At 40.8% G+C, this 15,947-nt stretch overlaps 1 protein-coding gene across 11 annotated transcripts in view; it reads right to left on the bottom strand.

Annotated features, from left to right (window-relative positions):
* Positions 1–15,947, bottom strand: part of LOC136832781 (unconventional myosin-IXb-like) — a 210,523-nt gene that overhangs the window by 174,407 nt on the left and 20,169 nt on the right. For all 11 annotated transcript variants that reach the window (XR_010851314.1, XM_067094322.1, XM_067094328.1 and 8 more), the window contains exons 3-4: positions 12,616–13,135; positions 2,520–2,614 (exon numbers count right to left, since the gene is read on the bottom strand). Coding sequence is in view for 10 of the 11 variants with exons in the window: in XM_067094322.1 (XP_066950423.1) it covers positions 2,520–2,614; positions 12,616–13,135 (615 nt within the window). In the remaining variant the exon portion in view is untranslated. The remainder of the gene's footprint in view (positions 1–2,519; positions 2,615–12,615; positions 13,136–15,947) is intronic.

Raw genomic sequence — 15,947 nt, 5'->3', positions numbered from 1 at the left:
TGTGACTCACAGAGAACCTTTGCTCTTTACCAGTGCTATCTTTTCTGTTTTTACTTGTGCAAGTAAAGTATGTACAGCTATTTTTTTCAAGTTAAAAAATATATAAATACAATGTACAATACAGTTTTATATTGTAATTTATTTGTACTGAAGTACATTGTTAAATTTACACGCAAAAGGTACTTTTATTTAAAAATGAAAATGTCACTCACAGTTATATGTCCAGAATTTCTGAGATGTCTGATTAGCAAATAAAGTGCCTCTATGTATTTCAGTCTAAGAAATCACTTACCTTAAATATTTGTTAATTAAACACGAAAAACAGTTCCATATTCGAATCTGTTTTAAGTAATTGTTCCATGCTTCTTCGTTTCAGTGAGTGAATAAGTGCTATGAAATTCTAAGATTTTGGGTCAAAATAAGTGTATCGCACTTGTGCATGTACTACTTAATATGAAATCAGTTAATCAACTGTATAAAGACAGTTCTCTATAATAAATCTTTTAAAAAATTATTTCACCATATATCTGTTTCACTGTGTGGACATGTTCCTTGAGATTCTAAAACTGATAAATGAAAGAGGTGTCACTGCACTCTAATGTACACTACATAATATGAAACTGCGCTGGGGCCTCACTATGCTTCACATCGTCTGTGACATAAAATTACACAAAATTTGGAGTGCATTTATCAAAGATAGTTTGCTACAGTATTTTAATTGACACATACTATATTCAATGGACTATTGTTTACATTTTGTTGTCTTTCAAGGTAAGATTACACAAATTTAATGTACAGAATATTCAATGCACGTTGATATTTTTTATTAATATCTATTTAATGAATTGTTTTGCATGTTGTAAATTTTTAGTCTGTGTATACTGCATGTGCATATCTATACATACACAAAGCATCACCTGAGGAAACAATATACACACACACACTGTGCAACCCCATTCTCATTCTCCCTTGTACAATATCAGTTTATTAGGTAAGCTATACACTTGAATGAACCAGACAGATGAAAATATAAGGTTTAAGATTAAGTAAATTTTGAGTATAGTGCAACACTGATGTGGGAAAAATGTTAGCCATGGAGAAATAGGGTTGATGGGATATGATAAAATTCGAAGGGAGGTTGTACTTTAAACAATATTTACCACCAAAACCTTCAAGTGTATGGGGCATAAAGGTTTGGTCCATGACTGGTGTACAAACTGGTCATTTACTGAGATTCAAGAGTTTATACAGGGGAGGACCATAATTGTCCAATGTCTGATGGACTGGGAACTCATATTGTTCTGTCTTTAATAAATGGTTATGAGAACAAAGGCTACATTATTTTCATGGCCATTTTTTTTCAGTGTAGCCAATTTTGATAAATTATTTGAGAAAAATGTCTTACCTCATGGTACAGTACGGATAAATAGGGAAAGTTTAGCATCTGAAAGATGAAACTGAAAAATGCAACTCCCCCAGTAAAATGGACAAGAAATTATGGCAAAATGCTTGCATGAACCTAGCAAGATACATTGTGGGTTGACCTTTTATCAAATTTTAGACAGTAAGCACATACTATATAAAGTTAAGGTCCATTCAAAGAAGGGTGACAAAATAGTTGTTAAGCTCACTGTTCTTGTGGAGTATGCATGTATATAAGTAACACTGATAAGTTTGATTATTTATATTCAACTTACCCTTTCAATAGAAAAAAAATCAGAAACGATATCAACCTGTTTGGCATTATAATAATTGAAACAGCATTAACTGATGGAATATAAGTTATAAAATTCAGAATTCTTCTAAAGTCAGATAAGAGAGTAATTTATTGTTAAAAGGATATGAAGGGAATAAGTCTCAAAAACATGGTCGAATTTCACACCTTATGAATGTAAGACTGAGAGGCATTTTCCAGTACATGGACAAAAATCACAAACCTCAAAGTGTATCATATTCTATCCTGCCAAAAAATTGTCAAAAAAGAGGTAAAGGAACTGTAAAAGAAGGCACACAACATACTTTTGCAACCAATGCTTAGATAAGCCACCTCTTTGTATCATTCCTTGTTTTGAGTTATATCACACCTGCAGGTACTATACAAGAAGCACTGCCCATAGGGATAAAGAAATATAAATGTATTAATAGTTATATAAAGGATGGTTAGTTTCACTAATAAGAGGTACAGCATACACACAGAGCGTACTACAAGAAGTGTTGCCAATGTCAAACTGAATATACCATACAACAGTATACTGAAAGTATTGTTAATGCCACTAACAAAGACCCCAAAATCAAATGTATTTCAAATTGTTTCCACTTTTCATTTTCTTCAGATGGGCTCCTTTTAAGTTAAAATAACGTTCAATCCCACAAGTATAGTTCTGAAAGTTGTACAAAATTTTATAATTACAATGACAATACTTTCACTTTTATGTCTGAAATGTGCACTTTGCTGAGAATGAGAGCCAAAATGAATTCCACAGCAAAAGGGTTAATAAAATAAGCTTGAGCACACTTACCCTTGGACAAGCCCATTTTCCTTATAGCTAACTTGGATGAATTTTCCAAATCTACTGGAATTATTGTTGTGGGCTGTTTTGGCATTTCCAAAGGCCTGAAAAAAACAAAAAAGATGAACAAAACTATGTACATATACCAAATTTTCACCCAAGTGACTTACCATTCTTGGTACTGCATCTGACAATGAAAGCCAAAATATTTTAAAAATATGTAAGTAAAGTCACAAAAAATTGAAAATGACTGTATAATTCTTGATGATTTGTTATCACACAATCATAAATGGCCCTAATCTGTGCAAAATGCACCTAGATGCACCAGGTGGAAAGGTAGAACATAAGATCCTTATAGCAAAAGTGCCATTCAACACCATCAGGCCAAAAGGTAGATATCTCTAATTCTTGTGCATCTTACTATAGTGTGGATATGCTGCCATTTTTCCTGTTCATAGATTACCATTTGCCACTGTTCTATTTTTCTCATTCTCTCCCAATCAGCTTGATACCCAGAGCATAGTGCGTTACTTCTTATTCTTTGGCAAGTATATAATCAACATGTTCCCTCTATGTTATATTGAAAAGCTTGCTTCCGCTTTCAAGGCCTTCACAGTAATCTTCGATTTTATCTAGTCATTTCGATACTCAAATAATATTCAAGTTTAAACCAAACGAAAACTTCTTTCAGTTTTCTTCTGAAGATGGAAAGAGAAACCCACAAGATTCCTGTGTATAACTTGTTTACTTGTAAATATTTACATATTAAAGTAAACCCCCCATATTCACGTTCTCAAGATTTGCGGACTCATGCATTCGTGGATTTCTCTGTGGAACGTATCTACCCATTATTCGCGGAAAATTCGCCCATTCGCAGTATTTTTCACTGAAAAATATTCATTAATAATTACCGTATTTTCATATAATTTTTGTGACTAAATGCACTTTTTGTCATAAAACTATTAAAATACTGAGGTACAAGCATTTTTAGATTGTTTTTCTTGTGTTCACACTATCAAAATAGGCAGTTCTAAGTGTTTTTAGAGGGGTTTTAAGTATTCATGGATTTTAGCTATTTGTGGGAGGGTGCGGTACACATCCTCTGCGAATAAAGGGGTTTACTGTACTTGAACCTCGAGTTCTTTCAGGTCCTAACTGTGACCCTTTTTCAAGAGAAGTGAAGGTGGTCAGGCAGGTTCAAGGCCCAGCAATCTTTCTTGTGGGTTTCTCTTTCCATTCAAGTTTATGCAATTCTAGTTTGGGGTTTTCTCTCTGATGAGTTTTTTGGGCTGTTTGGAATAACTTTCAACCACTACCATGCTCTTATTATAGTTTCAGTTTGCTCTGTCACATTTGCATAACTTTTCCCCCCCTGCCAGAATAATAGTTACCCCTAGTTCTCTGTTCTATCACAGCTTATTACACGATTCTATCGTCCTGATGTCTTATAGAGTTTATTGCATGTTGTCATTTGTTTTGCATTTTTATGTTCATTATGTCTCTGCATACTGACGTGGATAAGGGCAGTAAGTCCAATAGTACATTTGTCTATGTAATCCTTGAATGAGGACCCTCACATATACAGTGTCCTTTGTGAAGGGGCTAACAGTGCCCTGCCAAGTTGCCCAGTGTTGCATACAAGGACTGGCCCCAGTCAATGGTGTCGGTATGTACAGAGGAATGCCTGCAAGCAACAATCTTTCATTTCAACTGTTGACAAATCATCAAACTAGACTCTGTCTTGTTTCTCCATGCCTGTAACTGTCAGGTCTCAGGTGTTAGAAAAAAAAAAAAAATCTCCATGCCTTTCTGGTTTTCCAAGGCCAAAGTCAGTGGAGTAAGCGTTTTCCAGAACCAATTCCTATTATTTTCTCCCCAAGGAACTTTTGCTCCCTTGGATATTTCCCCTCTCCCAAGGGTCTGGTCACCCCTGGGAGATATGCCAGTCTCTTCTTCTGTTGCTCCTATTGCATCTACTTTTGTACACCAGTTCCAAAATCAGACTATAATATTTACTCTGCTGATACCTTCTTGATCAGACATGAGACAAAGTTTCATCTGTGTTGCAAGATCAGTTCCTTTCTGATACTGATTCTTCAACATAGGAACTGATTGCAGTCTTGTGTGCTCCCATCCCATCTAACCCCCTTCTGGTTTTGGTCCACAGTCAGTATGCCCTCAGGCTACTGATCCAGCCCTTGAAGCTGCTGCTCTTTCTTTAAGTACAAGAATCCCTCCACATAACAGTTTTGCTGAGCATTCCTAAAAATGCAGGTACCTGACCTGGACTTGTATGCTGTGATGCACTCTCGTATTTCTATTTACCCAACATTTTACAAACAATGCCCTACATTGCTCAAGGGCTTCCAGCCTTATTTGCCCTACTGGCCCTGCTCATCCTCCAGCTCCTGTATACAAATACCTCTGTGTATCCTGCTGCCCATTCTCTTACACACACTTCTGGAATTTGGGCATTTCACTGTGTTCACTTACCTCAGCAAACTTCAATATTCCCATCTCTGCTCCTGTTATCTCATCAACCTGCCTTGCCCTTATGTTCCTGAAAGCTAAGGTTTCTTCACAGGTTCCCTTGGTGGCCACAGCAATTTCCACAAGCCTGAAGCTTTACTTCTTAATCTGTATTGGTTATCATCCAAGAGATTCCACTGAGGAATGGCATCCAGTAGCTTCCCCAACAAGGAGTAATCTCAAGCCAAGTCATCAGGCTTTCTCATCTCCGAGCCTACCATCAACGCCATTCAACATTGTCATGAATCTAAACAGGGTTCTGCTTGTGCCCCCAAAAATGACCATGACTTGCATCCTGTCTCTGATCAACAGAACTCCCTCCAAGTCTAGCCATCCATCTACCTTCTAGTTGTCTAAAAAAAATGACATTTTTATAAAATTAAGTTTTATATATACTTACTAAGCAATTACTTTCCTAACACTTATGCTCACACGGCATCCTAAATTCAACATTCGCAGTACCACGCCAGTTGTAAAGCGGGGATGACAGGCCCCACCCACTGCAACGGGAGCTTAGGAGCGACTTATCACCAACGGCATCATTCTATTTTATTGCGGCAAAGTCCATGAAAAAAGGGGAGGAGGGAGGGCTCTGATTCAGTAGTTACTTGGTAAGTATAAATAAAACTTAATTCTATTATAAAAATGTCATTTTTATATAAGTAACTTACTATGTAATTACTTAGCTGAATCCCACATTGCAAGGGGGGTGGGATGAATGGACTGTTCTATTCAAAAACATTAAGGGTGGTAAAGACTTCAACTAGAAAAGAATGGCTAGCACTGAAACAATGCTTGTTGCTCCCTTACCTGGTAAGAGAGCTACTGTAGGAGAATACTGCTTCTGGTTGGCAGTCATCTTAACCTGTAGCGGTGCGGCGGTGATCCAAGAGTCACCTCTACATCAGTGGAAGTCTTGCAACAGAGGATTTGCCTGATTGCTGACAAGACATATGCAGGAAAATAGTTGCCCTTGCCCTGGGTGCAGTACCACAAACCAGCAACCAGAAATCACTGTCACCCACCCTGACACAACAAACCACTACCCATCCAAAGAACTGGTGGGCATTCCAGGTACAAAGTAACCCCAGGCTCCCCAAAAACTCGACACCCTACATCAATGCGAAGAGACAGAAGAGAGACAGGCTCTCTCCTACGCTTCTTCCCCCAATACCATGCCAGCCACTGCTAAAGGTCCAAGGGTACTGCAATTTTCAAAAACTGTTTCCACTTCTTTCAAATACCGTAATGACATGCAAAGATTGATTTGCACCTCCAAAAGGTCAACTGAAGAATTGACGAGAGGGATAAATTGTGCTTGAAGGCGAGAGAGGTAGCCACTGCTCTATCTTCATGAGCTTTAACTTTAATAAAAGGAAAAGTCTTCCTGAAGCTGGGAATGTGCTTCAGAGATCAGGTCTCTCATAAAGAATGAAAGGGCATTCTTTGACAGGAGGTGAGAAGGATTCTTGACAGAACACCAGAGGTTGCTAGCAGGTTCTCTGATCTTCTTGGTCCTGCGCAGATAGTCCCTCAGGGCTCTGACTGGGCAAGAACCCTCTCCTCTTCATCTGAGCCCAGGATATCCATTAAATTCTTAATATGGAAGGAACAAGGCCAAGGCTTAGAAGGATCCTCATTCTTGGCTAAGAAGCCTAGGGTGAAAGAGCACACTGCATCTCCTTGGGTGAAGCCTACCCTCTTGTCGATCGCTTGCGGCTCACTAACATGTTTGGCCGTAGCCAGGACTACTAGAAAGAGGGTCTTCCATGTAAGGTTCTTGAGGGAAGCAAAACTGAGTGGCTCGAAAGGGGGGGACTCGTAAGCCACTTAAGGACTACATCCAAGTTCCAAGACACTAAATCAGATTTCTTTGTCTGGAAGTGTCGAATGACTTAATGAGGTAATTAAAATCCTGGTTAGAAGAAAGATCTATACCTCTGTGTTTAAACACCGAGGTAAGCATCGCTTGGTATCCTTTAATGGTGGATGAAAGACTTCTAGAGGTCCTCAGGTAAAGAAGAAAATCCAGAATCTGGGTTAAAGATGTCTCAAAAGACAAGATGTGATGTTTGTTGCACCATCGACGGAACACTGTCCAGTTTGACTGGTAGACGTTGCAAGTATACTGTCGTCTGCACTTCGCAAAAGCTTCTGCAGCTGCTCTTGAAAAACCTTTTGCTCTGATGAGTTTCCTGACAGTCTGAAGCCTGTCACAGTGAGAGTGGACAACCCTTGGTGGCATCTCTTGAAGTGAGGTTAATTTTGTAGCCACGGTCTTTGGGGAAGCAGTCTCAGGAAGTCTACCACAAGACGTAGAAGATCTGGGAACCACTCCCTCATGGGCCAAAACAGCGCTAAGAGAGTCACTGAAGCGTTGCAGTGTGACACAAACTTGTTCAGGACTTCCCTCACCAAGATGAAGGGTGGGAAGGCATAAAGGTCTAGACCCAACCAGTCTATAAGCATGTCGTCTGTCGCCCTTGCCAAGGGATCCAGGGCTGGAGAGCAGAAGAGAGGAAGGTGATTGTTTCTTAAGGTGGCAAACAGGTCTAGGGATGGTTTTCCCCACAACCTCCAAAGTCGACACAGATCCTGTGGTCCAGGGTCCACCCGGTAAGAAGGACATGTTTCCGGTGAGTCAACTCATTCGCCAGGACGTTTAATTTCCCCTGAATGAATGAGTGACCAGTGTCACTTGATTTTGGTGAGCCCAAAGTAGAAGGTCCTCTGCAGTCTGGCAGAGGGAAAAGGAATGAGTGCCCCCTTGTTTCTTGATATACGACGGAATGGTGGTGGTGTCCACATGAACAACCACTGTCTTGATGTGAATTGAGGTTGAAAAATGATGGAGACCTAGATGAATGGCCTTCAGTTCTTTTATGTTGATATGAAGATTGATTTCCTCCGGGAACCACATCCCGGAAACTTCTTGACTCCCTAGAAGAGCTTCCCAGTCTAGATCCAAAGCGTCTGAGTAGAAGTCTAGGTCAGGTCTCGGAGGGTGAAGAGATTTTCCCTGCAAGAGTCTTCCCTCGGACAGCCACCATTGGAGGTCCAATTTTATCTCCTGGGTGATGGGAAAGATGACAGAGTCCAGATGAGTCTTCCTGTCCCAGTATCTACCTGCTTGACGAAGGTCTCGATAGACGACAGAGCCCCTTGAAGGGTCATCCACTGACGGGCTGAACATGACAAGAGGGTGAGGAAACTGTGAATGGTCTGGAGGCAGTTCACGATTCTCCTGGGGGATGGAAAACCTAAAAAGTCCGAGAGCTGAGAATCATCCCCAAAATAAAGTACCTCCTGTGTAGGGGCTAACTGGGACTTCTGGAGATTTAAAAGAATTCCTAGATCTTGAGAAAGTTGTAGAGTTGTCTGAAGGTCCTTCGTGCACTTCTCCTTCGAAGGGGAATGAAGAAGCCAGTCGTCAGAGTAAAGGCTGATTTTTATGCCGACTAGAAGAAGCCATCTGACAAGAGGGGAGAGGACTCAGGAGAAACCTTGAGGGGCCGTGGAGAGGCCGAAGCAGGGGGACTGAAACTGGAAGACTTTTCCCTGGGAGACGAACCTGAAATACTTCCTGGATATTGGATGAATGGGGATATGAAAGTATATGTCTTGCATATCCAGGGTGATCATCCAATCGCCCGGGGTAATGGAGGCAATGACTGACTGGTTCGTCTCCATCTTGAACTTTGTCTTCCTAACGAAGAGATTGAGGGTGCTTACATCCAGGACCGGTCTCCAACCCCGATACTTTGGGAACTACTAACAGACAATTGTAGAAGCCCTGGGAGTGAATGTCCTTGACTTCTTCTATAGCTATTTTTAGGAGAGAGGATACCTCCTTCAAAAGGGCCAAAGGCTTCTCTGAGTCTCTTGAGTAGGCCATCAAGGCGATGGGAGAGGACATTAAAGGATGGTTCTCCAAGAATGGAATGCAGTAGCCCCCCTTTAACACCTTGACGATCCATTGGTCTGCTCCCCTGTGCTCCCACTTCTGCCAGAAAAAGGGAAGTCTGGCTCCTACTGGGGCACGAAGGACTTCGGGTTCACTTCTTGGATGGCAGCTTAGAGGAGTTGTTGTTCTTAAAGATCTTGATTAGAACCAGAGATTGGAGTAAGGTCTAACTTGCGATTTGGGCTGATTCCCACGAAAGGGATGCTGTTGTAGCGGAGAGAACATCCTGTGGCGTTTAGAAGACTGTGCAAGCATGTCTTGCATGGATTTCTCCTGAAGGTGTGACGCAATCTCTTCCACAATCAACTGGGGGGAAGAGGTGAGAAGAATCCAATGGAGAAAATAACAAGGCGGATCTCTGTGAAGTCGTGACTCCTCTTGTGGTGAAGGAGCACCAAAGTTCACTCTTTTTAAGAACTCCAAAAGCGTAAAGAGCTGCGAGTTCTGAAGAGCCATCCCTGATGGCTTTGTCAGTATAAGAAAGAACATTGAACAGATTTGCTGCAAAGAGTTTGTCCAAGCCCTTAAAGTCCTTTATCTTCTTTGCAAGGGCCCCTACTATCCAGTCCATAAAACTAAGAACTTCAAAAACCTTGAAGAGGTTCTTAACGAGATGATCCAGTTCCGAAGAAAAGAAAACTTTGGCTGAAGTGAAGGCTGACCGACAGGAAGAGTCAATAAGGCTGGAGAAGTCACCTTGGGTGGAGGCAGTGACTCCCAGAGAGGGAGCTTCCCCAGTGACGTACGGCTGATATTTCCTCTTCATCAGATGAGAGGGAGGCTGGGCGAAAGTCGTTCTGCCCTGCTCTCTCTTCATTGAGAGCCAGTCTTCAATCTCCTTCATGGCTTTCTTAGAGGAGGAAGAAAGCACCATCTTGGGAAGCCAAGAGTGTTTTTCAGGAAGGATTCTCATAAGGAAGGAAGAAGCAGGAGATGACGGTGCAGCTGGGGAGAAGAAGGAGAGAAAACTCACTGAAAGGAACCGCAGAAGAGACACACAAGCTGTGGGAGAAGCATCTTGTTCGATCTCCTCTTCGTCTTCCGAAGAGATCAGAGGCAGGGACAAATCTTGAGAAGGTTTAGAAGAGGGAACTTTCCTAATGAAGCTCAAGATTTCTGACAACTGTTCCTTGATGGGTGCCAACAAGGGGTCGTCTGGCTCTGAGACGGAAACTTAGCGGTCACGAGAAGATGCTTGATGAGAAGGAATCGGATGTCTGGATGGTGGCACCTGGAGCTTGGAGTCCACAGCTGGAAGCACAAGAGCAGGAGCTGGGCATGCGGGAGCAAGAGCTGGGCATGCAGGAGCAAGAGCTGGGTGCACGGGAGCAGAAGCTAGGAGTACAGGAGCTGGAACTGGGCTCTCAGGAGCAGGCACTTCGAGACGAGACGGGGTTTCGGGAGACAGACACTTAGACGGATGTTTTGGGCGTTTGGAATCCTTGGGAGAGAACGAAACAGAATCAATGGGTATGCAGGAAGCTGAACAGAGGCAAAAACTGAAGGATCCACACCATAGCTGCATGACAGAATCGGGTTGTTGAAGGTGTCCCTGTGATGTTTGACTGGCAACGGGGAAGCAAAAGCCGAGTTGTCCATGTGCCTTTTCAGTGGCAGGGACAAATCCAGGAAGCATCTACAACACCCACAGTTGGGATCTGAGTCCGAGCTAGAAGACAAGAGGTGCACATCCAGTGACATACCTTTCCAGCAGCAGTAGGTCGAAGCCTGGGATCTAGCAACAAGCTCAACTGAGAGGGCAGCAACCCACGGGCAAACCCCGCCAGCCTCCCCTGGACCTTCGGTAGGTCTTCTCCCAGGTTCAGGGGAGCGTGACAGTGACCTTTCTCTAGAACACCGACATGACGGGAAGCCGCCTCCTCCACTGACACTTCACTTAACACTTTATCACTAACTTTGTCATAGAAAACGTTTTCCATAAGAACACGTAGGGACGCCCTTATCTCCAACACTGAACTAACTACTAGACTAATTTTCTTGTTGAATTTGGACTCAATTCTGGACTCCAGACTGGGTATGGCATCGGGGTCAGAAACATGGGAGCTTAACAAGGGAATATGTGGAGGAATAAAGGGGGGACTGAGAACAGGAGAGAGAGTGTGTCCAAGAGTAGAAGGAACAGCTAGACTAGAGTCGTCTTAGGATTAGTTGAAGAATCTCTACTCACAGAGACCCTACTTTCGGCTCCAGCGGCTGCCTTTCCGAGCCTATTTTTCTCAAGTCTATTAGGGTGAGATTCGAGCACCTTCCATTTACATTCATCCTAGTCCTTGCACTCTGGACATGTATTCTCTCGCGAACACACCTGCCCCCTACATTTAGTGTGCATGGAATGTGCATCATAACAAAGCTTAGTAAGTCTAGCTTTACAGCCCTCGCTACAATAACGATGACTGGAAGCACTGGAATTCAACATAGCTACAGAAGAAAGAATCTAATGCAAAAGATGAAATAAAAAAAGGCAACAGTTTGTCAAACAATGGTAAATATTTCCTGAATTTGGCAAGCAAGCACGAACCAGTGAATTAGGCAGGACTGCAGAGCGTGACATGCTGTCGGTAGCGCAACATAGAGAATGAGACCGCTGGCAATAAGTCGCTCCTACACTCTAGTTGCAGTGGGCGTGGCCTGTCAGCCCCTGCTTTGCAACTGACGCGTTACCGCGAATTTTGAATTTAGGATGCCGTATGAGTGTAATCATCGGCTAAGTAATTACTTGGTAAGTTACTTATATAAAATCAAGCTTTGAGTAATTCTTCTCTCTTTCATTCTAAGTCTTCAAGCTTGCCCTTCTGTGAGTGCAGCATCTGGTCATTCTCCTATCTCTGAACCCTCTCCAATTTGTTCCCATCCTTATTTCTCCAGTTCTCCTTAGTCTCTGCCAAGAAGGTTAGGTTTACTTTTGTTAATTTTTCATTTCCGGTATTTTGACAGAGATATTTCATTTTCACAACTGATCCTGATCCTCTTTTCCTGCTGAGAGCACCCAGATTTGCTGTATCTTGCTGTGGAACTTCTCAGTGCCAGAGGTCCTTTATTCCTCACACTGGACTGTGGAACAGTCTCCCTGAGGATGTTGTGTAATCTGGACCTCAAAGTTCAGGCAAAGATGTGTAATGCATTACTACCCTAAAGCAATTCCCCTTGTATTTTAAAATTTACTTACATTTTTATCAATTTATTAGTTTGTTCATTTTTCTTTTCTAATAACTGATCTCTTCTTTCTGTATTTCCTAGTACCTTCTGTAACTTCTTTCAGATGAACACTATATTCTTTGGAACCTTGAGTTTCTATAATAATACTCTAAAAATAATATCTATCACAACTAGATGTCCCATTACCAGTTCAATTTTTAATCATGTGAATACAGTCACATTATCAATCAAGTACTGTAATAGTTTGTATTAAGATATTAGTGAAAAACATTCAAATCAATTCACATCAAGAATATCACAGGCACTTTACTGTAACTGCTTTATCATATGAGTCTTAGTTAAACAAACCCTGATGACATTACATGGTGAAATCCAAATAAAATATACTAATTTGATATGGCACCACACTACATTAAAAAGGGCATTATGGCTTACCTCTAAAACAGGCCCAGAGCTTAAAATAGTTTGCTCTACTCCACTTCCATGCGAACCCTTTTGGCTAAGCATTGTAAGATGGTGAAGTAAAAATAGTGTGGATTCAGTCTTCCCACTTCCACTTTCACCACTAATAACTATGCACTGATTACGACGCTGTTTAATCATGGTAGAATACGCAACATCCGCAATAGCAAAAATATGGGGAGGGAGTTCACCCAGTCTGTGATTCTGGTACAGTTTAACATACTTTGGATTATAAATGGGGTAGTATTTAAATGGATTAACAGATATTAAAATGGACCCCACATATGTATAAATATAACCACGCTGGAATCGGGCACGTAGATTCTCTAAAAGGGTTTGTTCTGTTAAGTTAGGTAACTGGCAAAGGTCTGGATATTCCTTGTCCTTTGGTTGGTATAAGAACTTGTAAAAGTAGTCTCTGATGAGCTGGGAGTCAAGCTGGTTTGGTTCTGCCCACAAGGAATCAGAGGACATCTTTTCCCGTAGGCAAAATCTGTAAGAGAAAAAATACAGTACAGTAAGAAAAACATTCATTATGCAGATTTTAATTTCGCAAAAACAAATACACATTTATTTCAGTCAAGCTTTATTCAATGATGAAATATACTATAATACAGAACACATTATAAATACAGTATAATTAAACTTAAACATCTAGATAAAAAGAAAGAGAAGTACAGTACAGGCAGTCCCTGGTTAACAGCAGGGGTTCCGTTCCCGGCTGAGTGCCACTAACCAAAAATCGATCATAACCAAAATTTGCTGAAAATTATAGTAATAAATGGCGTTTACAACACCGTACGTGCCAATAAGTCAAGCAAGATTTCTGGGACAGGTTATCAGATACAGTGGCAAAGGTGCCACAGTCAAGAGGGGATACTTGTGGAAAGACCTAAATGACCACATGTAAAAATTCAGTTAGTTTAAAGGATGAGAAAGGAAGATAAAGCTTGAGAAAAAGAAATCAGGAGGGAGAATTGCTAGTCTTTAACCACGGCCAAGGATTAAAATTGCTAAAAACTACTTCCAAACCAAGGATTAAGTTGCTAACCACACTGTTTATGATGCCCAGAGAGAAGTTGAGCACAAACACAAGTGAAAAAGCTGAAACACCAAGTGATTATATTATGATGAAAGGTACAGATAGCATAAAAAAAAAAAATAACCATATTATAAAAGATGAGACATTATCAGCAAACTACATCTCCCAATTCATCCCTTGCCTTCCCTGAAGACTCATGGATCCCCAAGGGCCTCTTCTTCTGAGTCCTCAACAAAGAGACTGGCATTCTCATGACACGGCCAAGATTCAAGTAGCTGAATGTATGCAACATGGCAGACAAAATACATTGACCAGGTTAGTTATTATTCATATCAACATTGTACACCAGTCAGACTATAGGGGACAACCATTTTGTCACTTTGGCAAAATAAAAAGAATGCATTAATATTAACACTGTTTCTCGCAGTAAAGCTTTTGGAAATAGTACAGATTTGGATAGTACTTGGAGAAAGGCTCATTATCAAGGTTCTTTAAGCCAAATTGGTGAGAATGGAGCCAAAACTGTAGCAGAGAATGGAAGACGCTGAACCCCTAAGGCCAAGTTTGTCATGGCATCAATGCATGTAGCCAGGTTTCTACCTCCATTACTAACATGGGCTGGCATTAGGCAAAGAAACAATTCATTAGATGCCTTGAGAACCTACATCTCAAGGCACAGAGCATGTACAAAAGCTCTCTAAGGCCTCCACTTCTTTACCACATGCGTTTAGTAAAAAAAAGTTAGATGAATGTGAGCAGCGTAGAAATATAAGCAAAGAATGAGAACAACAGTGACTGTGAACCAATCCTATACATCTTACCATTTTCCTTTAACGGAAAACTAAGGTAATGGTGCATGGGCCTTTAAAATGACAATAATAACAGTAAAGACTCTTACAAGCTAATGAGCACTGAATTCAATACTGCTACAGAAATTAAAATCAGACTGTGGATCAATACTGATACAGGAATTAATATCAGACTGTGGATCAGCTTGCCATACTTCTTGGAGAATAAGATGACAATTTTTTGTCAATGGAGCCTTACCAGTGGAAAATGGGAAGGCCCAGTTCACATCATTGAAACCTCACCAGGAAAAAAACAAGGTGGGACAATTTTATATCATAGGAACCTAATCAGTGGACAACAAGGAAGGACAGTTTTGCAACTTCATTACCTCCATGATGGAGATGACGATGGCACAAGTTTGTCAAAAGAACCTAATGTAGAACAGGGTGGCACAGTTTTACATCTTCAGCTGTCCAAAGATGGAGATCAGGGTGGCACAATTTTATCATAGGAAGCTCTTTCATGTTTTATAAGGTGGTAAAATTTACATCCTCACAGGCTAAATGATGGAGAACAGGGTGGCTCAGTTTCATATCTACAAAGCCTCAATGATGGGGAACAGCACGGCATAATTTTACAGTTTCAGGACTTCAACAGTAAAGAATGTGGTGCTGCAATTTAACATTATTGGTACTGTACCTCAGTGGTTGAGAACAGGCACAATTTTTAAAATATTTGAACCTCAATATTTCAGAATAGGGCAAAATCAATGGTTGAGAATAGGAAGAAAATTTTACATTATTGGACACTTAATGGTTGAAAATCGGGTGGCATAATTTTATGTCATCGGAAGGTCAACAGCTGAGAATACAGTGGCATAATTTACCAAGATCAGAACCCAAAAGGTTGAGAGTATGGTGGCATATTTTACATCATTCGAATCTGAAGGGGTGCAAATAACATCATAATTTTGCATCAATGGAATCTGAATGGTTGAGAACCGAATGGCATAATTTGAGAATAGGTCAGTATTATTCTATTTCAATGAAATTTCAAAAGATGAGAATAGTATGGCATTATTTAATATCATCAGACTCTCAAAGTTTGAGAATAGGATAACAGTTTTATGTCATCCGAGTCCCAATTTTTGCGAATGGGTGGCATAATTTTAAGTGCCTAGAATGACTATGGTTGAGAATCAGATAGTATTATTTTACACCATTGGAACTGGAACAGTTGAGAACAGAATGACATAATTTTATATTATTGTAATCTCAGCAATTGAAAATAAGATGTCATAATTCTATTAGGTATACATTGGAATTTTGTAAGCTGAGGAGTAGAATGGTTAATTTAACATCAAAATCTCAGTGGTTCAGAACAGGATGGAGTATCTTGACATCAGAACCTGAGAATAGGATGGCATCATTTTACATCATCAGAATCCCAACAGTGGAGACTGGGGTGGCATAAT

This window comes from Macrobrachium rosenbergii, chromosome 50 (genome assembly GCF_040412425.1).
Source record: "Macrobrachium rosenbergii isolate ZJJX-2024 chromosome 50, ASM4041242v1, whole genome shotgun sequence".
Taxonomy (NCBI): Eukaryota; Metazoa; Arthropoda; class Malacostraca; order Decapoda; family Palaemonidae; genus Macrobrachium; species Macrobrachium rosenbergii.
Note: the sequence above shows the minus strand (reverse complement) of the source record. Positions and strands in the feature narration are given on the sequence as shown.